General features: G+C 42.3%; 1 protein-coding gene and 1 long non-coding RNA gene across 3 annotated transcripts in view; one reads left to right on the forward strand and one right to left on the reverse strand.

The window, feature by feature from the left end:
- LOC134534981 (uncharacterized) overlaps positions 1-19653 on the forward strand; it is a 28509-nt gene extending 8856 nt beyond the window's left edge. For both annotated transcript variants that reach the window (XR_010075563.1, XR_010075564.1), the window contains exons 2-3: positions 16629-17015; positions 19536-19653. This is a non-coding gene — a long non-coding RNA (uncharacterized LOC134534981). The remainder of the gene's footprint in view (positions 1-16628; positions 17016-19535) is intronic.
- LOC134534979 (medium-chain acyl-CoA ligase ACSF2, mitochondrial-like) lies at positions 5024-23058 on the reverse strand. The gene is made up of 13 exons (XM_063373764.1): positions 22468-23058; positions 18297-18465; positions 16977-17105; positions 16672-16892; positions 14094-14211; positions 12774-12869; positions 11855-12003; positions 11441-11609; positions 11177-11281; positions 10848-10996; positions 9881-10022; positions 7902-8012; positions 5024-6523 (listed from the first exon to the last, which is right to left on the reverse strand). The coding sequence occupies exons 1-13, from the start codon at positions 22482-22484 to the stop codon at positions 6377-6379; spliced, it is 1722 nt and encodes a 573-aa protein (XP_063229834.1). The 5' UTR covers positions 22485-23058; the 3' UTR covers positions 5024-6376.
- Positions 23059-23228: the final 170 nt, after the last annotated feature.

The following is a 23228-nucleotide window of genomic DNA, read 5'->3' on the forward strand; positions in this document are numbered from 1 at the left end:
TGTCTGGCCATACGTTCTAGCACCAATGCCAGATGGTGCGCGTGTTCCTCCCACGTCCTGGACCAGATGATAACGTCGTCCAGATAGGCACTGGCGAACTCACCAATGTACCCATCCAGAACACGTACCATCAGGGCCTGGAACGTGGCAGGGGCGTCCATGAGACCAAACGGCATGGCGCAGAACTGGTAACGTCGACCGTCTGGTGCCGTAAATGCCGTCTTAGGGCGGTCCTCCAGACATACCGGCACCTGCCAGTAGCCTGATTTTAAGTCTAGTGTCGTGAAAATAGTGGCGTCCCCCAGTCCTGCCAGTGCGTCTGTGATATTGATCTGCGGGGGCGGGGCGGGAATGGTCAGTTTGTTTATCGCCTTGAAGTTTACGCAAAAGCGTAGACTTCCGTCTTTCTTGCTGGCCAGCACCACCCGTGAGTTATACGGGGAGGTGCTGGGTTCCACTACCCCGTCACGTAACATCTCGTCAATTTGAGTCTGTATGGCCTCCCGTTCCCGGATGCCAAATCCGTATACCTTCTCAAAGGGAGGGCGGTGCGGTACCATCGGTATCCGGTGCTCCGTCACGTTTGTCCGTCGTAGCCGGTCCGCGGCCGCAAATACCTGTGCCTGAGAGGTGAGGACATGGTTGATGACATCGACGTACTCCTCTGGAACACCGTGCTGAAGGTCTTCTAGGCGAATGACTGACTGAGGGGGACTGGGGGGAACCTGGTGCACGCCGTACACCGTCCAGCGCCCCTGGGTGCCGAAGTGCATCCGGCCAGCTCGTACTTCCACGGTGGCGTCGACCTCGTGCAGCCATGGGACCCCCAGAATCAGCCCCTCGCGGAGCTCGGGGACCACCCAGGCCTCGACGTGGCTAACGTGACCAACGATGCTCATTGTTACCTGAGTGATGCCCCCTGCTGCAACGACGGCATCCCTGGTGGCCAGCTGCACCAGCTCCCTCCGCGGTGTCACTGCCTCCGCTCCCACCAGGTGGGCCGCGATGTAGGTTCGGCTGGCGGCGGTGTCCACCAGGGCCAGCATCTCCCGCCCGTTAGCGCGGACAGGAATTCGCAGCAGCTCCTGCTCCTCGGGGCCGACCTGCCCCAGCTGTGCAGTCGTCTGTCCCCCACCGCCCCCGGCCACCTGGCCGTCCGGGCGTGGGGAACTCGCGGCGAGGTCCGCGGCTCGCTCCGGCGCCGACGTGTTGACGTTCCGGTGGTCCACCTCGTCGACGACAGGTCGACGAGGCGGCTGGTCCGGCCCTGGTATAACCGGCCTCAGGGCCGCGGCGGTGGCGCCGGCAGTCAGCTGTCCCTGCACGGAGATGGCCGGCGGGATGCCTGCGCTGATGCTCTGGTTGTCCGCCCCGTCGACGGCGTATCGACGAGGCGGCTGGTCCGGCCCTGGTATACCCGGCCTCAGGGCCGCGGTGGTGGCGCCGGCAGTCAGCTGTCCCTGCCCGGAGATGGTCGGCGGGATGCCTGCGCTGATGCTCTGATTGTCCACCCCGTCGACGGCGTGTCGACGAGGCGGCTGGTCCGGCCCTGGTACACCCGGCCTCAGGGCCGCGGTGGTGGCGCCGGCAGTCAGCTGTCCCTGCCCGGAGATGGCCGGCGGGATGCCTGCGCTGACGCTCTGGTTGTCCACCCCGTCGACGGCGTGTCGACGAGGCGGCTGGTCCGGCCCTGGTATACCCGGCCTCAGGGCCGCGGTGGTGGCGCCGGCAGTCAGCTGTCCCCGCAGTTGCCTCGGCATGGGGACAGCTGATGAGGAGTAGTCCCGTTGTCCCCTGCTTCCCGGCGGCATACAGGACGTTAGTGCGGTAGGCGCCGGTGGTGGTCGACGTGTTCTGTCAGTTACTGGGACTGCCGGTGGCTGGCGGGCCGGGGAGCGGCACCCAGTTGTCCCTCCGCCCCCGGTCCTGCGTTTCCCGCCTGCGACGTGTTGCCTTCGCGCGCCTCCTCCCACGCGGCTCTGGTGGGGCAGAGGCGATGCCAATGGTACGCGTCCGGGCAAAAACGGCATCGCGGCGGACGTTCGTCCCTCTCTCTCGTATCTGTCCGCTCGTGACGTCCTCCTCCTGTCGCAGCTGGTTCCGGGCGTTCCCTGGTGCCACCGCGGTCTGTTGTCCTGCGCGGTCCCGCGCCGCCGGCGTAGCTCACCACGGTCAAGTCACTGTCCGTGACCTCTGTGACGGTGACCCCTCGCGGCCCCGAGCGAGCACGGGGAGCTCTCGCGCCCCTGAGTGCCGTCCTCCACTGCGACATGTCACGTTCGATCACGCGGGCGAGGGCCACGAACTCCTCCGTGTCACGACCAGCAGCCGTCCTCATGAAGGGGCGAAACTCTGGCAGCAATTGTTCGACAATGGTTGGCAACGCCGCACTCACGTCCCCACTTGTCCCCAATCGGCGGAACATGCGTAACTTCTCGTAAATGAACTGCTCTGCACTCTCGTCCTCCTCCTGGTTTCGGCAATAAAATGTCCGCAAACACATTGCCCGCGCCTGATCGTTATCAAACCTCGTTTTGACTTGGCGCACAAAATGTCCCCACTCGGTATCAAAACTCCCGGCCATTGACCACCAGTTCCTTGCCTCGCCGCGGAGCTGTCCCGCCACTCGCGGCGTCCACTCCGCCCGTCGCACTTCGTACAGTTTTAGGAGGTGTTCACACTCCCGCAAAAACTCCCGCGGGTCCTCGTTGTCTTTCCCCGCAAACTCTGGCAACTCAAACTGCGTGCTCACGTACCGCACTACCGGCCCATCTGCGTCCGCGTGCCTGTCCCCCTGTTCCCGTTTACTGTCCTCAACTGTGCTGTCCGTGCTGTTTGCGCCCTCGGCCGCGCCGCCGGACCCGCAAACCTCGTTTTTTACGTCCATTTTCGCGGAGTCTCCCTCCTCACACAAGTCCGTTTCGAAACTGATTAGATCGTATCTTTCTTGTCCCGCCTGTTTCCACGCCATCCTGTCCTCCTGTGCTACTGATCCGCGGATCGTGAACACAATCTCCCCCAGTAATACAATACGATCCTCCCCAGCGCGTTATCTTCAGTCCGGGATACCGCTGCACCGCCGTCTTGTATTTCTGTCCCCCACGACGCGCTATCTCTCGCCGAAACGTCTCGTGTTCGCGCCGTTCCCGCGCTGCGTTATCTCCCGCCGGCGCGCCGGCGCGACGTCTCGAATTCGAGCCGCTCCCACGCCGCGCAGCCGCACCTGCTTCCGTTCTGTCCTGCACCTGCGCGCTTGCGTGCGCTTGCGTGCGCTTGCGTGCGCTTGCGTATGCTTACGGCCACACTAGTTGGGCGCCAAATGACGTCCCTCGGCTTCAGGTCCCCGTTTTCCCGTTGAAATAAATGTCCTGTTATGCCCGTACTGCCCTCGTCGGAGAGGTGTGGGTCCAGGCCAACGTGGCCGGGACCGGGAAAGGCGGGACCTGGAGGGAGAGTGAAGTGATTGCGAGGAATGTTGGTAGGTTGTCGCAAGCAGAACACGGCATTAACGAATTTCACGAGCCGTCTTTTATTAACGCTTATAAAGTCCTGCCGCAGCCTGGCGGAACCGTCGCGGAACAAGTGCCCTACCACGGCGACACGGACTCCCTGATGACGGGGCGGTTCTCAAATACGTTTCGGCGCGAATCGTAAAGTTTATTAATGCTAGGCTGACCCAGTGAGAAAGGGCCCGAAGACGGAACGCTGTACATACGCGGCCCGTTACGTAATGTTCCGTGGACGGCGAAAAGTTCAGAGACTCGAAGCACCACGTTCGCGTTGTAGAAACTGCCCGCTAGACACGTCTCCCGATGACTCGTAAGTTAACAATGCTAAGCTGATTCGCGGTGGCAGCTCAGCTGCCGTGACCGACTGCGGACTGAGCGAACGTTCAATCCCGAGCGCAACGTGCGCGGCTCGCGGAGCAACGAACACGTCTGTCTCCGCTCGAGACCAGGACGCGACTGCCTCTCCCCGCTCGCCCGCGGGCCGGCGCCCGCGGGTGGCGGGGGGGGAGGGGAAAATCGGCCGGCGTGGGAGAGAGCTCCGTCCCGCGGCGCGCCAGGCTGCAATTACATACTACGGCGAAACACTTCAGAAAAAGTTATTGAATTATTTACAAAGACATACACGAGACATTAATTACACAGCGAACTTGCACAATGAATAATAAATAAAATAAGTTAATTACACACATTCAAATCCCTTAATCGTTTACAAATATATACACACTGAAATAAAAGATAAAGTCACATAGAAAAAACACTCGTTGGCATGCTAGGGCGCACGCGGGTGCGTCCCTGGCCGTCGCACACACTGGGGTTCACTGGGGGGGAAAATAGGCCCCCTCAGGCCCGCGTCGGTGGCCAGGTACGGCCTCTGTATCTGGGAGGGTACGACGACTGTCGTCAATATATATATATATATATATATATATATATATATATATATATTATTTTACACAATTTATGTTATTGTACTAGTTACATTATCTCCATTATACATTATTCATTTACTGTATTACTAGATTCTCTTTGTGCTTACAGTAGGATGCATTATTTTGTATTTCTAGTTTTTTAATTGTGTTTGTCTTTAATTATTGTATCTGTGTTTGTTTGTATTTGTTGATGACACTGCTAATATGTGGTACTCTTATCCTCATGTAGGCCATTTGCGAATTTGGCCTACTATGGTACAGAGGGGGTGGGAGTCCATATATTTGCAGTGACATCATTGTATTTGTATACATGTATCGTGTATTTGTCTATATGTGTCATTATAAAAGTCTTAAAGACTATTGGTTGACATATTACAATTTTAAATAAATAAATAAATAAATAAATGCACATTGGAGGCATAACATTTCACCATAATATCATATTAAGTTTCAAAATCTTAGCAATGCCATATTTGCACTTTTTATGGATATATGTACACCTTGAAAGCCATTTAAATGTTGATATGACACTGTTACTTTTAAAGTTAAATCACTTAGAAAATTTTAATGTAGCGACAACCCAATTCAAAATAGTTTATCTATTATAAATAAAATTCCAAGAAATACACAAAATCAATGTTTCTACTTTATTATTGATTCTAAGTCAAAAAAGCTAATTAGACACACAAAATGCTGATTTTTACATATTGTCATTGATGTTTTGAAGGATGCTTCAACCTGCTAATCAATATAGGATAGGGGGGGGGGGGGGGGAGTTCTTCTAGTAGAACCTGTTGCAGCTAGTTTATAGGTGTACATAAAGGAGTATACAAATAGACGGGATCATAAGGAACATGAGACTAGTGTATTAAGTATCCTTATACACACAAATGTATATATATTCTTTGGAATAATAAGTACAGGTTAAAGTGCACAAGTACAAAACAAAAACAAGTTACTGATTATGAAGGTAGATCGTGCGCCACAAGCGGTAGTACTGAGCGAGTTAAACGCGAGCATAAATGAACTAAGTTAAAGTGAGCACCTACGCTCGGACAAATTCCTCCTCTAGAATGTTGGAATCGGCATGGCATGGCCCAACGTAAATTGCGACCGTCGGGGAAGGAAACGTATCCAGAAATTAAGCACGCTGCACGAAAACAAGAAAACCCGGGCTTTAAGACGTGCACACAGACGTCTCGCACACGTGCGACAGAACCAGCAGCGCCTGCGATCGAAACCCCATACCGGGTATTCAAATAGGGGAAGGGGTGGCCAACCAGGAGGCTAATGAAAACCACACTTTACAAAGGGCACGAAAAAAAAAGGCAGAAAGAATGGCAATGCAAAACCATCCTGCAGCACCCAGGTCGGCAAGAGACGTGTGTTTCCATGAAAGGAGCGAAAGACAATTTCAGAAGGTGACAGCCAAATGAATGTTACAGTTAGATTATGGAAACACACGATTTACTTTACGCTAGTTCCACGGTCACCTCGCAGACAATCAAAGCATCCAAATACATTACAGACCAGACGAAAGAGTGGACAATCACCACCGAACGCACAACCGACCCCAACCAGAGCTAGAGGTGAAAAAGGCCCTCGGCCGCACATTGACTTGCCACTGGAGGCGCCACCATCGCAGCGCGGGGAGAAGGGGAAAAGAAACGCTGTGTCACAGACCCAGGAGTGGAAAGGAGGGAGGGGAAGAGGTGTGGTGGGGAGGGGGGGGGGGGGGGTAGGTGTGAGGCGTGACGTTCAGGCTTAATAAACGAAGAGGTTCTCTGGGCCTCTTCAGTTTAATATGTATTTCGTGCTACACATGTGAACTGATGTAAAATGTTCTCCATTATATCATTATTCAGGCATGTTTAAATACAATACAAAAATACAAATTACTATCTAATCTTCAAGTGTGCCAACTTTAACTTCTCTCAATTAATTGTCTGCTGACTGTTGGGTCTCTAGGAATTCGGGATCCTTCAGGAACTCTTCTCTCATTTTCCTCTTGTTTACTTTACCTGTCATGCTACGAGGGAAGTCTTGCATGAAACGAATATATCTCGGAATCCTGAAGTCAGCAACCTAGAGCAACAAAGATGCTGTTGTCATTGGTCAATAAGTATGCCCTAACAACATTTATGTATAAATGATTTCAAATGACAGGTAAGGGCTTGTACCTTATAAAATATTTATCATACAAATATAGATGTGCTCATATCATGACTCAATGGCTCAAGTCTTGAAGATTAGACTAACTAGTTGCTGTTAAATTCGAGAAAAATTCTTTTGTTTGAAAGTGACCGTCTATTTAGACATTTTCAAAGCATTTTCTTCAGCAGGGTAGTTGAATTAACTCTACTCATCAAGAATTCTGAACTAAGAGTTTCTTAACATTAGGCCTGTGCAAAGCTTCGACTAAGCAAATCAATCTAAGCTCTTTTTAATATTCGATTAAACCAGGAAATTTGCAATTTGTTTTATTTGAAGCTTCGGTTGTGATGCAAAGCTTCACGTATGATGTGAAGCTTTGTATTTGTTTCAAAGCTTCATTGGAAGTATAAGATTCGCTCATGAATATATGTTTTGTATATGTTTTGCTTAAATGAAGTCTGTTATTACTTAAAAAAATCAAAAGGTGGTACTCTGTTTGCTTTTATGAATGCTCAGTATTAATATATTATTTTATAAGTTTTTATTAAATGATGTTATACATATGGCCCAATTGATTATCTTTTCATTAGTTCAAACATTATGAACATCAAAGAATTTTTTTTTTTTACTTCAATCATTTATTTTATAAAATAAGAGTAATACAGCTTCTGCAAGAACAATATTCACTATTTGATTTTACTTCCTGAATATTTCAAACATTCGATTTGATATATTCGCTTCGCATCAAAACTCTAGTATTCGCACAGGCCTACCTAACATCAGTAAGATTCATACCACGCAGAAGAAAGAAAGAAAGAAAGAAAAACTCCAACATACTTTCAGAAATAACAAATTACCCTGTGAGTTTACTACAGTGCAAGGTTGTTAATCCGGCATTCTGTGGTTCATCATTATTACAATAAAATGGAAAAAAAAAAAAAACAGACAAAAAGTACAGATTTCTTAGTTTAAAAATGAAAAATATGTACATATATGTATCATGTTTGTACACATGTTTATATGCTAAGTGTCTCTATTAAAATACATCAGTATTCACCTAAAAAAAGGTTTTTTTTTTTTTTTTTTTACAAAACGCCTTGTATGACTTCCGTTCATTATGACGTGTTTGTCAATTCCCTTCGATGTCATTATAAACGGATTCCACTGTAAAATAAAAAAACCACCCCTTTAGTTTTTGGAAATGAGTTGTAAAATGCAAGCAAATTGGGCACTTTCTAAACCAATTACAATGTTTACAGTATTGCATCTACCATTAACCAACAAATGAACATAATCTCTGTGTACTTACCTTACCGACACAGAACTCCTTCATGTCTTTTTCACTGAGATCTGCTTTATCTATTGGTCGGATGTAAACACAGACTTCTTCGCCCCAACGTGGATCTGGAACGCCAAATGCCTAGAAACAAAACGAACACACAGGGTGAATCTTTATCAAGGCACTCACTCCACCTACTTATATTTTCTACCTGGCATTATACTGTTGTGATGAAATATCAGAACATCTGACTTGCAATCACAAAGTTTTGTGTTTGATCTTGGACAGCTGCACTATGGATATTTCCCTTTTTGCCTCAAAGCGGTTTTCCATCCCCACTCCACGTGAGTACAAATGCAACAGCAACTGCATAAAGTATCACAGTACTTGAACTAGAGGCCTTAATAATAAATTCATTGATTGGAACAAGCTCACTATTTTGTGTAGCGTGATGCTTGGTATGCCCGTATTGACCTGTGCACCTTTGAATTGGTTTGAAACGTTTTGCCTTTACCTGGCTCGCCTTTAATGCTGGTTCCAGGGCGGGGAAAGGGGGGAATGGTTTAATTAACTCGGGGAGGGTATCCCCAGCAGGGAGTGTCCTGTCCTGGAAATGGTTGTTCCAGTTTCTTGGTGATTCCCTATAGGGCGGTTGCCCTGAAGCTGGGAGCTGGTTTCCCTTGGCAGGAGGTACTTCGTCGGTGGAAGCCTAATGGCTGCGGGGAAGAATGTGGCTGGTTGGCTTGAGGCTGCCACAATCCTTCTTCGTTCGGCCGCTGTGCGATCTTGGGCCCTGGTGTACACCCGAGGCCTCGTCTGGTGAGTCTCCCTCTACAGGAATAGGCCTTCGTCTGAACGGAGAGGGAGGGGCGCAGGTCCCTGGCTTGGACTGGGAGGTCTTCTTGACCCCGCCTCGATAGTAGAAGGGCTGGTTACTTACACCTTCCCATATTCCTGTCCCTCGTCAGTAACGTTAATATTCACGTGCTGGTGCCAGTGAGTTGTGTGTCCCTTACAGCCATGTCGTGCCGAGGTGAGTCTCGCGCGCCGCGGTCTTGCTTGTTGCTTTGGGTTTTGTATTTCTTTATTTAAATTTAACTCCTGTTTTCTACATGTTTTGCCTTTCGGGATCGCCTACCATTTTTGCTAGTTTCAGTCACGTGTCTGGCTGTAGCGTGCAGTATTCCTTATGCCTTGCATTAATTAGTTCGCCTTACAAATCATTTAGGCCGTTTGGTTCTTGCTTAATTCCTTGGCTGTTAAATGTTTGCAGCGTAGTATATTGGGTGCACGCAGTTTGACAGCTAACTTTGTGGTAAAGTCTACCGGGCTGTGTAGGGTGGTTTGCCTTGCCACATACTTTTATTGGGCATAAATTTCACGTGTAGACTCACTTTTTGTAATTTATATATATTATATATATCTATATTTAATCTTTTGGTAAACGTCTGTAATAATTTTTTTTTGTGTGCTCGCATGCCTTTCCAGATATTACTTAAAGCTTTACAGTGATGTATTTGTTATACTGAACGACACTTATTCTATTCTTGATGAGTATCATAATGCTAAATGCCTTTGTATCTGAATGACTGCAACGCATGTGTTATCCTTTTAAATCACAAGTTGCTTGTCGCCAAACATGATTATCTATTCAGAGTTTGTTAGAAAAAAGAAAGATATATTTACACACTTTAATTTGTGGAACACCAGTTTACTTACAAGCTATATGCCCCTCTGTCTGAACACTTTAAGACACCTTGTCTGTCCACTGACTGTGCATTGGTTTACATGCCATGCAAAGAAATTTAGAAAAAATTAAATCTTTTAAAATAATTGTGGATCTGTTTCATTTTTTTCTTAATTTTTTTTTCATATAATATATTAAACATCTCTAATTTTTAAATAAAATTTTGGAAACAATATTTTATGTATAAGTAGTATAATTTCAATTAAAATTATTATTAATAAAATTATTTAGTTAATGCACTTACTTACAAACTACAACAAACCTGTACATCTGCAACTTCTGGATGAGTGAGATAAAAGTCTTCGATTTCTTTAGGAAATATATTATCCCCTCCTCTAATCACCATGTCTTTGATCCTGCCAACGATTTGTCCGTAGCCGTCTTCACTCAGCATGACTTGATCCCTAGACAAGATACAAACTTTTGAAAGCAAACCTTTCTTTGAAATTTGAAACAACTTAGTTTTCATGCACCTACGTTCAAATGTACAAAATATTCCTTTTAGCAGCTGCGGAGTTAGAAAGGTAGAATTTCACAGTGGAAAATTTCAGCAAAATGGTGTTTTGACGTGATAATTTGTGTGATCTACTAATTCCCAACAATCACAAGTGTGAATAATTATTTATTTAGCAATCACAAAATTGTTAAAGCTCCCCAAACAGTGAAGAGCAAAAAAACAAATAAGTTTTAAGAAATTATTTTATTTTCATTCAGCAACTTAATCTAGAAATTAATGTACTAACTTCTAAATTTCCTAAGCAATTTTCAAGTACAGCACCAACCTACACATCAATAGTTTTTTCAGACTTGTTACTTTATGACTGCTTTGCCGGGACAGTCTGGAATATTAAAGGAGAGAAAGAAAATAAAACAAATGACAAAATATTACAAAATGAAAATATTTCAAAACCTTAATCCCATCTCAGTCAATAAATTTTTTAAATCTGACCTTGGAAGTTCTTTTTTTTTGTGAAAAATAAAATGAACATTCTACGTGAATGATTATTTGCTGCGGAAATATTTAAAAAATTTTTTTTAGACCTAACAAAATTATGGTGCTGGAAATGTTTTATTTTCTGCATCTGAACAATCACGACTGGAATAAAAATAAATAAACAGCTACTAATATTTTTAATTTATACGCGGTAGTTTTGACTTACAGTTAACGACGAATCGTGTATTTTTTGTTTGCAATATCGTGTTTTCAAAAAAAAAAAAATAACATTTACCCAGTCCTTAACCATCCGTGCTCGGTGATGGTTTCCTTAGTCTTCTCTTCGTTCCTCCAATATCCTTGCATGACGCAGAATCCTCTGACCCACAGTTCTCCGGGGGTGCCCATGGGCACCATCTTTCCACCCTCATCCACCACTTTGAACTGTGTAGGAAACAAAGGAATCACTTAGAACACTCCAATGCATGCGCTGGCCTACATTATGCTAATGATGCAAATAATAAACATTAAAAATGTACGTCCTTATAAGTAGCATTACTTTGTTTTCCTCACAGGTGTACCTTTGCAACATAAAACTAATCTAAAACAGATTTAACCACCTACCTCGAAACCTTCAACTGCCCTTCCCATGGTTGAAATGGATTGCTCAAGTGTATCCTCCTTACTTGAAACGAAAAAAGGTACTCCCTCTGTCATTCCATAAACAGGCTGGAAAAATGTGATAAAAATAAATTTTTTCAAGTAATTTTTTTTTGTAGTTTAAAGAGCTATAAAATTTAAAAAAAACTAAACAACACCGTATAAACAATGAATTTTTAAGTTACACACTGGTGTATTAACACTTACTTTATTGAGTAGAGTACTTACAATAAATCTATCCAGTTGAAAAGCATCAATTATTCCTCTAGCTAAAGTTTCAGGAATCGTTGTGCCTCCTACGATGGCACATCTAGGGTAGCTCATAGTTAAACTGAGTTCTCGCAAAGCTGCTATCATATCTATGTACATTACAGGTGTCCCCAGCGAAAAGGTACACCTAAAAAAATAAAAAAATAAAATTAGTTATTCATATTACCAAAAAATTTTCACTCCAAAATCAAATCATTCAAACACTTTAATAATAATAATTTTTTCTAATCAAGTATGGCTTATTAAAAAAAATTTTATTTTACTTAATCATGATTTACTCTACTACCTAATAATTTCCTGCATGTGGTTTTCATCTGATTGGGCAGCACTTTGAGGTTCTAGGTGTTTCCACTACATCTCATCGCACGTTACCTTTCTGCGAGGAGAGCTTCCAGCGACGAGCGGGGGTCGAACTTGGCTGCTGCGAACACCGTCGTGCAACCGAAGTGCAAGCCACTCGCAAAGGCAGTCATGCTGGTCCCAATGTGACAGCTCTGCATTTGAGCCAAGAGTCGGTGCACCTGCGACAAGAGGCCGTGGCATGTCGTTCCCAAGTCTCTGCGAGTTACCTTCACTTAAAAAAGTGTTTTAGTTTGGTATTTTATGTCTTCAAGACATGATATCAAACATTATTTTTACTAAAATAAATACCACAAAATGAAAATATTTAAAAATACATGTTATTGTAGCTACTAAGACATTTAACTTAATACATTAACATCAACCCAGATAAAACAGTTATTTCACCAATAAATATGCCCCATTTGAGATGTGGCAAGTCACTGCTTCTTAACACTTTTCGACAATGCAAACAGTAAGGAATGTAAACGGAATCTTTCTTAGCAAGGAAAACACGTGTTTTAAGCATACTATTATATTGCATAGGAATAGAGAGTGCAATATAATGGTGATATGTACAAAAAATTAACATATTCTCACATTAAACATCCCCCCCCAACACAAATTTCCCACCCCCAAAGAATAACTCACTTAACCTCCCCCTCTACCTCCCTTCTACACATACACACAGTTTAGAAACCACTGCTTGTAAGTCGTAGAGATTATAAGATTATAGACATTAAAACAAGGCATTTTTCTCGCTTGTAATAATAAGCTTCTCGAATCCAGACTATATAAGCTATAATTTCACAGAAAATCTCGAAACAAAAACCATGTTATAAAAATGTCAAAACTGTGAAAATATTTGGAGACATATCCCATCTTGAGAAACACAGACACGTTTAAGGAGTGAGACATATATTTTAGCCAATTTAGGGCCTCATGTACTTACACCATCGTTAAAACCAAGCACTTTTCCGTAGATGTAGGACGCATTGACGACATTGTGGTGACTCCATAAGGCTCCTTTCGGCGTCCCAGTTGTTCCCTGAAAAGGTTCAGTTGTCGTTACGTGTTTTACTACCGTTATGATTTATATTGTTGCACTTTGTATATTTCATTTTTATGCTGTGCGGGTACTTTGCTAAGCTATTGTCATCAAGCAACATGTTGATTTATTTGGATAGCAGCAATATAGAATATTGTCAAACTTGACCTTGAGTGTTACTAGGTCAGCCCTGACAACAATATGACCCTTAAGGCCTCCCTAACACAACTTTATTTTAAACTAGCTGATGCCGTGCTTTGCTACGGCAGTCTACAAGCAAAACACTCTTGCTCTACTAATTATACATGCTCTTCCTTGAGGATACGCTATGCCACGCCTTGAACAAAAAAAAACAAACAACTAATGCGATGTACCGGTGCAGTGGTAAAGAGCTGCTGGTGGTACAGAGAGACCTGGAAGTAAAGATAGAGGAGGTGATAGGGAGGTGGGTAGGCTAAAGGGGAGGAAGGCGGCTGGTCCAGGTAGGATAGGAAACAGCCTCCTCAAGCTAGGAGGGAAGGAGGTCTGTAGATACTTGCAAGTACTATACACACAGTCACTAGAGGAGGGCAATGGAAGGAGGCAGTGGTGGGGCCTATTTTCAAGAGAGGTGGAGATAAGGTAAAAGCAGAAAATTATAGGCAGGTGATGGAAAAACTAATAGTAAGGTATATGGTAGGAAAAATTAGAGAGCTGGAATGGATGGTTGAGAGGAAGGGTTTCTCCTGTGAGACGCAGATGGCTGGACTGCTGGAGGACAAACAGGTGGACGCAATCTTTATTGATTTTGAGAACATGTTCTTCATATAATGTGTGAGGCCCTTAAAAATTTTCAAACATCAGTTACAGTATATAAACAAAAGAAGAGAGCTCAGTTTCAAATACCGTGGTTTTAATTTCTGCAGCATAGAAAATGAGACCATACTGATAAAAAAAAAAAGTGGAGGTAAAAAGATCAAAACCAGGCTCAAGCTAGTCAATTCCTTCTAAAAATACTTATTTCCTATCATCCTCCATACAACATCAGCATAAGTACCGCTGGGTGTGTGGACTCCATGCAAAAGCAATGTAAGTTCCACATAAGACAACCTGTCATTAAGATGAGAAGCAGCGTTAAGCTCTTCAAACTTGCATAAAATTCTAGTTTTATATACCTGAAAATACAGTAATTATATATTTTTAATAACAGAAATGTCAAAGAAACACAGCTGGCATCATACCTACCGAAGTATAGTGGATGAAAGCTCCTTGATCAGGTTGAATAGTACTCTGCATATTTTTGACCTCTTCCAAAGCTTCTGGGGTAGCCATGGCTAGTATTTCGTCAATGTGGTACGCGCCCCTAAAACCAACAGATATTAGCTAATGTTCCGTGTACCGTAATTTAAGTTTTTAGGTGGGTTCTCAGGTGAGATGGATGCATGATCATATAACGCTGATCACTGAAGCGCAAGCGTTTCACATTTCGCCATCAGTCAATTTGTTTTTACAACAGATGGAAATGTAATCAACTGAGATTAGCACAACAGTAAAAAAAGTTAGATACATGTTTGTATAGGATTTAATTTAGTAATGTAGCAATACAGAATATAAAAATAAAATGTGAAAAAAGCCAGGACTAGTTATGAAAGTAAATAAATCATGAAGCTTGTGGTTACCAGAAAATAATCATGTCAGAACATAACTAGCTTAAAGTGTTGTTGTTGAGGGTATGAGTCATGAGTGAGTCGATGTTTCCTGGAAGATGGGCATGACAGAATAAGGGTGCACGGGCCCTCCGAGAAACTCAGGGCTTGATGGCCCGAGTGGCGCCTTCACAAAGATCTGGTCCGCTCTTAGGCTTTATAAAACTCTCTAGGCATCCCACAAGCCTTACTCTGTGAATGCAATCCCATGTGGTTTCGGAGGAACACATTTATGGTCCCAGTGCTACACGTACATTAATACAAAACAATGTCACAGCGACTATAAAAGTTTCTATGGCACAGAACCAGTTAAAATAAAATCCAACGCACCCACGCAGTTGGATAAAGTCTGGTCGCTTTGGTGACAAAAGTTCAGCGCATGGATTACACAGATAACTGAACAGTTTGCCTCCTGAGCTCTCGGCCCAGAGAATAGGTAAAAAGTTATAGAGTTGAATTGGATTACCAGGATGAGTACTGTCAGTGAGCAGCACAGTTGAATTTCTTTATTTCCTCGGGGTGCTGGTGTTCATGGGAGACTGGGGTAAAGGTCAGCACCCAACAGCACTAAACCAGCGCTTCTCGCACCATGTGGCGACCGCTGGTGCTAGTTTAGAAAGGTGCCGTAAACATTAAGAAATTATTACACAGTAACAGCATGAACCCTAAATCAATAAAATTAAAAAACATTGTATTAAAATTTAATTTGAATCTATTTTAGTGTGAGTTTAAAATACAGTACCCTTGGACAGGGGCGCAACAACAGGGGGGGGGGGGGGGGGGGGCAAGGGTATTTTGCCCCCCCTCTGAAACCTTGAAGTGGGGGCAAACGGGGGCAAATAAAGTGCTGTGTAATCAATTTTTAGATGATAAAACTGCTTAAATAGCACCATTTTCCACTTTGAAATACAAATTTTCCCGGGGGAGGACCCCCGGACCCCCCACTTCAATAGGAGGGATCGATGATTCTTTATAATAAGGTAATTTAGTTGTTGCACCCCTGCCCTTGGGTAATAAGATTAAAAGAAATGCAATTATCTTTAATGTTAGTTGGCAGTATGTCTCGGGGTTGCTGATGTGCTGTTCAAACACCGGCTCGTGCACTCGGCACACGCTGACGTAGGGAAGAAGGGCGACAGGGGTGAACAAGGGGTGCAGCCTCTGGACTACTCACTATAGTAAAACCAAACAACATAACGGAACAACAGTCGAGGTCATATGGTATCGAAGTCGAAACAACTTTTAACATATTTAAAATAAAAATGACATCCACCCTGGACAAATATTGAGCTCCAATTGGTTACACAGTCATGTATATGGATGACTGAGATAGTACCCATCTCCGTTGCATGTATCCACAAGAGTCTGTCTCCTATTCTGGAACCTATGGATTGTGTTATGAATCACCATCCTTGTCACTGAGAACAGATGTAGTGATAAATAGTTTTTCCCCCCCACTAGAATAAACTCCATTACCTAGCTAACGCCAACTTATGGCGACACTTCCCACAATTCCATTACCTAATTTATTCACCAACTTTAATTTCCTATCTAACGTTTTCATTTTCCAGTACAATTTTCCTCTGTGAAAGACATAATTAGGGAAGTTTGTATTCCATTATTACAATGCCAAACATTCATTCTTTTGTACATTTAAGTTACAAGAAAAAAGTAAATAAAAATATTACAATATATTGTCACGGGGCATCTCCCCGTAATGCCCCTTAATGCCTGTGTAACCACCGGCTGACCTCTCAGTGATAATGCCGCCCGCATGAAAAGGATGGCCATCGACACGCAGGGAAGGAAACGAACAGACCCTGAGCTCATTATTACAAATGAACTAGCACAAACATAACAAGAATTAATTTTCTTTTTCCTCTTGGAAATATAAATTGTGTGTTCCCCTTTCCCCCAACACAACAAAAAAAAAATGTATTTTCGAGTGTTATTTAACCTTCACATTCTATGTTTTATTTAAAACAATTTATCATAAGAGAAACAAATTTTAATTAAGACTTCCAAATTTAAATGTGTTTGGAATTTGTTTTCATTTTTAATGACTTTTTTCCAGAATTTGTAATTTTGTGGGGGCTCGAGTGAGCGAGCAGACTTACGGCGGAGGCTGGTCGCCGGTGAGAATGACGGTCGTCAGCTCCGGGAGCTTCTCGCTGCGCAGCCGGCCGGCCTCGCAGTACGAGAGCTCGGGCGCGAGGCTGTGGATGATCTGGTAGTAGTCCTGCGAGACGTCCGTCTCGGCGGCCAGGAGCGCTCTGGCCCCGACCGTGTTCAGGCAGTGGCACAGCTCCGAGGCCCGGTTGCTGGGGTCCACCTTCGCCTGGGCCGTGGAACGACAGAGGTGGAACAGCGGTGACCTCGACGCGCCACGGGCGCCCCGCCTGTGCCGTCGGCACGGACTCACCAGTATCAGGCCTGCTCTCGGAGCTGCGAGCGCTGCCAGGTAGTGGTAACTAGAGCTGTAGCCCCAGATGGCCACCCGGTCGCCCATCTTCAGGCCCAGAGCTATGAGTCCGGCGGCAAGTTCATCTGCCTTCAAATTTCACAACACGTATACGGATACACTTTTATCATGGTAAAGAATATCAAAATATTTTACTCAAATATAGGACATATTAAAAACTAACATAATAACACTACCACACATTTTAACTACATGCAGTCACTTTCAGCTAGGTAGTTTTTATTTGTGTTCTGAACTCACTTTAACTCTCACGAAGTGCCTCTCCACTGTAAAAACATTTTGTTTAACTGCTTTATCAGTACTAATGAGCAGTGTCTTACGTAGTGGCACTGGGGTTTGTCGGTGGGTACACATCCTAGTCAAGGACAGCTTCGGAAATGCTGGCAGGGGCATACGCATGGAAGGAGGGGGGGAAGATAATAAATAGCCTTTGTCACTCCTAAAATTTCTGACATTATCTGAGCCATGAGGTTGACACGTGAAACGTTTCCAACTAAACTAATTAATGATGGCACCCTTTTCGTACAAGTCAAGCGACGACTTCCTCAGCTCTCTTGCATCATCAAAGGAATGAGTTTGATTTCTTCCTGTACTACTATTTTGTTTTTCCAAGGTTTTCAACTCGCCCAGTTACACACAGACTTAAGACGAGAGGACTTCCAAGATTAAAGTGGACTACGGAAGACTTGCTTGCCAACTCGGGGCTCGCCGGGCCAGGGTGCTGGGATCAAGCGCACAACCTCCACCACGTGTGCACGTGTTAGCAATAATGGCTAATGTTGAAGTTGTTGGTCAAAAAAAATCATCCTGGCTTACCGTTTCTCGAATGCACTGCTGGAAGTGCAAATCCATTTAGTGTTGCCAACCATAATCCAAACAATTCGGGTACACCCACATCTACATTCGGGTACTTTCGGGTACAAGAATTTCTCAGGTCGGGTGTCTTTCTGGTACATACACAAAAAAAAGTATGAAAACAAAATATTGCTGTTATGTTAAATCTTCTAATAGCGTGATAAAATAACATTTTAAAGTTTTAATGCAATATTGACCGTGTGTAGCGTTTGGAAATGTGTCTTTCAATGATTGGCGAGGGGGGATAATTTAAATTTAAACCATCTCACTTCATTTTTTTTTTTTCTTTCAAGAAATTCTTTAATAAGGACTTCAAATCAAGCTAGTGCTCTTTATCACTTCAATAATTTTTTACCCTAGCTTACGGATGTTCACGACAGGTAAAAGACGACGTGCCCTGCATACCTTCTCCTTGGCTTCCTTGAAGGACCATCTTATTCCCTGATGCACGGACACCAGGGCTTCTCTGTCGCCCCACTCTTCGGCCGCCCATTCCGCCAGCTGGCCCACGGTGATCGGCAGACACCTGCTCCCCTGAGGCTCGTGCCAGTAGCTTGGCTTGACACGAGCACACCTGCAGTCACCACCCACCACGCAACTAGGCTTCAGACGGACTGCAACTCTCCCTTCAGCACCGCCACTCTTTCCCTGCCATAGCAGAGTCCCGCCAACCCGGGCTGAACGCGGCTCATCCCTGTCCGGATCTGCAGAAGTCTGAATTAAATAGAACTTGCCTTAACATGCACGTAATACAAGTTTTAGACGGGTGAAACTATAAAAACCAAATTATTTCTTCTTCATAAATACAACTTTTCTACAGTTTAACATGCCTATAATATACTTACAAGTCAAGGTTTGAATTGCCAAACAAGTTTCACTTCCATTATGTTTACTGAGTTACACACTCTACCATTGTTAGCTAGAATTATTTTTTTTTTCAATTTTCATACTATTTCTTTCATTTTCAAAGGAAATTCACAAGCCTAAAAATTATAATGCAACTGGCTTAACCACTGTTGGTTAGAGCATCCAATATACTTCTGAGTGTAAATTATCATCAAAAGACTAGTTAACTATTCAATAAAATAGACCTACATGATATTTTGCCACAGGACTGCTGAAATATTCTCATAATATCACTAACAATATTTGAAAGTGGTTCTACTTTATTACTTTTCACTCAAGTATGTACCTATGTTTTTATACCTATAACAAGCACCAAATCCATCTTTTCTCAAGTTTATAACATATAGTAACATTGGCTTGTATCATTGATAATACAACAATTTAAGTTCCAATGAGTGTTCAACAGGTTCTTGATTTTTAATATAGGGTTTAGTTTTAACACTTAAGTTTAGTTTAGTTTTTAGCTTTGTGTAGACTAGTACTCTGAAGCTAAAAAATTGCTTAATAAAAAAAACCAAAAATAGTGTTTGTGTAAAATTATGGACCCTCTGATACCTTGTAGACGAATAGGTATATTTTTTCTGATACTTAAATAATCATATTTATCATGCATGTACTTGGTCTTCAGAGTCAATTTTGCATCTATAAAAGGTTTTTTTTTTTTTTTATAAAAAGTTATAAGCTTTTAGCTTAGTCAGTAATTAACTATGTTTTGCAATGTAAAGTACCCTATTTCAGATTTTCCATGCTTCAAGTTTCAAGAACATGTGTCCTTGGTGCCTGCCCAAGAAATGCCCAAGATTAAAAAAAAAAAGTGTATTATCAACAAATATATCTTAAATTTATTTTGCTAAAATATTCTCATTTTTATTGACACCTGATATACTAATACAGTATAATCATTACAATAAGCATGTCTAGAACAGAACTACTGAGCAAGATAAAAATAAATCAGCAAATATTTGTGCGTTTAAAAAATGTGCCATCATTAATGTAAAAACGGGTTACTAATGGTAAGTGGTGAAAAATTAAACAGTATAATACTATTTTTTTTCCTCTTCCATTCATGTCACATATTCTGATACAAAATTCATGCTGAATAATTTACTTCAACGTGTATTTACCATGATAAAAGATTACATTTTTGAAATTTGAGAATTGTGTAGTCATATTGCTGGTTTATTTCGTGTCTTTAGTTACACTTCGGAGCCAAATGGTGTATTAACTTGCATTTCGGTGTAATTTGTACTGACAAGCTTTGCGGTGTTATTTCAGTTTTATCGCAATTCACCTCGTAATCATCTCCCTACTCGTGAGGTAATGTTTGTCGTGAATGGTCGATTTGCCCTTGGTGCTGCTTCGTCCTGGTTCACCTTTGCAAGGGAAGGTAGGTGCGTCCCCAACCGTCACTCGAGCGCCATGGCGACAGGCCGCATCACCGGCAACTCACAACCAATCATGAACTGATCGTGAGACCATGAATTTAACGCTTGCTGGTTCACAGCCAAGCGGGAGTTTTTTTAACCTTCATATACACACTAGCTGCAGTACCTGGTGTTGCCCGGGCTGAACACAGGATGGAGAGAACTGTTTTCCAAACCAGGTGTAGGCAATATGTTGTCTTCTTAATTTGAATGGAAAGTGTGCAAAACAGTTTTTATCACTGGCAGAACGTCTGCCAGTGTATATTTATTGACCTCTACATACATAAAAATGGATGGTCTGTATGTAATCTAGAATTTACAAAGAATTGTAGAAAAAAAATGGACAAATGAAAGATTACTGATATTTAAAAGATTCCATTATCTAGCTAATGCCTGGCATAGCTTGCAATGCCTCACTCATTTTTTTTTTTTTGTAATTCGTTTGACGTAGGCTCACACATACAAAGCATCTGACTAAGCGGACAGGTCTCACCAAGGAGGATAAAAAGTTGCCAGACACTGTATGACCGTGTGGGGGACATAGAGAAATGAAGCACACTCACTGTATGTCTATGACCTATGATTTTCTGTCATAAAATTGAATTTACCCATGGCGATCGGTTGAACTACATAGAAGTGGAGAGTTACAAATGAGTTTATCAATGTCATACATACCAACATTCCTACACACACTAGCTGACTCAAAGACGTCCTACCTGAACATACTTTTCGTGAGATTGGTGGTAAATATTTCTGTGTATTTCTGTGGATTCACTGAACCATATGAACACCAAAGATGGACTGCAAGTAACAGAGGAATATAATGCTTGATGCAAATTTGGATGATTTTCATTTTGATTAAATAATAGCAAGCAAAGAAAAAAAAAACATTTTTTTTCTATACATCATATTTTTATTAATGTAAAAAAAAAGTACTGACATAAATATTTATTGTTAATACTTAAAGAAACAGTTTGTTTTGTTTACTGTATATCTTAATGTGATCTGATGAACAATGTTTTTCGTCAATCCCCGAGGTGTATAAATGAACAAACTTGATGATTTGCCAACGTGAGAAAACACAACATATAATTGGCCATGTGAGAAGCACGGATTTTCTAGATCCAATCCACAAATGTACATTCAAGGCATCTGAATGGAATGAGCAAGTTTGAAGAGATCATTGGAATCCATGGCAGGTAAACATCACCTTGAAACTTGCAGTTCAAAATGGTAACTTCAAGAACATTGCCCATGATTTTTTTAATGACCAATCACGTGCCATTGCATAGCTTATGTGCACTTAAATTCTGAAGCAAAATGATTGGTGAATCAATTTTTAATCGCAAGTTATGTGGTAGCATACCTGGTAAATCCAGTGAATTCAACAGGATAGTTTACTGCTTCGTCAGTATCAACAACGTAGATTGATTTGAACATCTTATTGCCAGGCAATGACTGTTGTATTTTGAAATTAATAGTCAACATCAATATTTTTTGCGGCCAAAATAGCTCGTCACATAGCCACACATGATTAACGTAATTAGCGCTTAAATCTGGGAAAATGCTTACAATTGATACATCTTTAATTTTGCAAAAATTGTCTGGCAATTTGATGCATTGTGTATTTCCATGCCACATATTTTTTTCATAGAATCTAAACCATCAAGGGATCCACCCAAACACACAAAAAATTTCATCAAAATTGGTCCCGTCATTTAAGAGGAGTTCAGTGACATTACACATGTACAGAAGAATTATATTTATACAGATAAATTGCATAAAAAATTAGAAAATCAATCCCAAGCGTTGGCACATGCCCATGGCAACAGTAATGCTGATGAGACCATCCATGTCTTACAGTTTATCTTACTTCTGTTTAAGTCTAAACAGAAGGTATTAATCAACTTTTGTCCGATTTTTTTTTATTTATATAATCAAGCAACAAGTTACGTGTACATGAAGAATCATCTGGAACTGTATCGTTGTAAGTTGTTGGCTACGCTTCGGCAAAGAATAAAAAAAAATTATTATTTAAAAAAACTCTTACTCAAAGATATAATCTCAAAAAAGTATGAGAAAAACATAACTTAAAATTTGCAAGTGTATTAGGGCATGTTACCTTTCTGGGTAGCCCGACTGAGCCAAACTTGAATGTAACAATTTCCATTAGTTTAAAAAGCAAAACCAGACCAAAACAATTTTAAAAAATGTGCTGGGAATAAGTAAATTATTTGCACACACACCTAGTATAGTAGTCCATGGAACACTGCTGTGTAGATGTTGTACGTCATAAAACTATTTCTCTATAGGCTGAACCATCCACTCATCCTCCAACAAAAGTTTCTCTATCTTTTTCCCCCTCCTTTCTCAAAAGCTCATTAAAATAACATGCGTGACATTTGCATGTCCACACTGTTGTTTTCTTTTGCTTGTCTCCTCTCGTCAAAGCAGTCCATGACAAATGATGATGTTCGTGATACCGGCTGCAGCTCTCTTGAATACTTAAAAGGGTTCTCATGTCAAGACCTCTACTTTGTTTTGTACCGTGTTATTGATTTGTCGTTTGATTCTTTTTCATTTCGTATTCATGGTACAAAGTCTAGGAAAACTTCTGCAGTATTGCTAAATAAGCACGTTGCTAGAGTCCATTATGAATGACTCCCGTGTTTTGTCAGTTTCTAAAATGCAATAGTCAAAGTTGATAACAACTGACCATGTTTGGTCTCGAGTTTGGCTTGGACAGATCTGTTCTGGGGACCAAAATGAAAAATGCAAAACCTTCTTTACGAGAATATAGATTTTTATAACTTACCAAGATAACATTAATAAATGTGTAAATACATTATTCTTATGCAAATAATTTAAAGGTAGGCACATACCGTACATACTATGTTTTTAACATGATAATCATGAAAAAATTGCTCCAAATTGATAAAGGAATTTTTGTTAACAATTTGACAAATTAAAACGAAATTAAATAAATTGACATAACAGTATTATTTAA

The sequence above is a fragment of the Bacillus rossius genome, chromosome 8 (genome assembly GCF_032445375.1).
Source record: "Bacillus rossius redtenbacheri isolate Brsri chromosome 8, Brsri_v3, whole genome shotgun sequence".
Lineage (NCBI taxonomy): Eukaryota > Metazoa > Arthropoda > Insecta > Phasmatodea > Bacillidae > Bacillus > Bacillus rossius.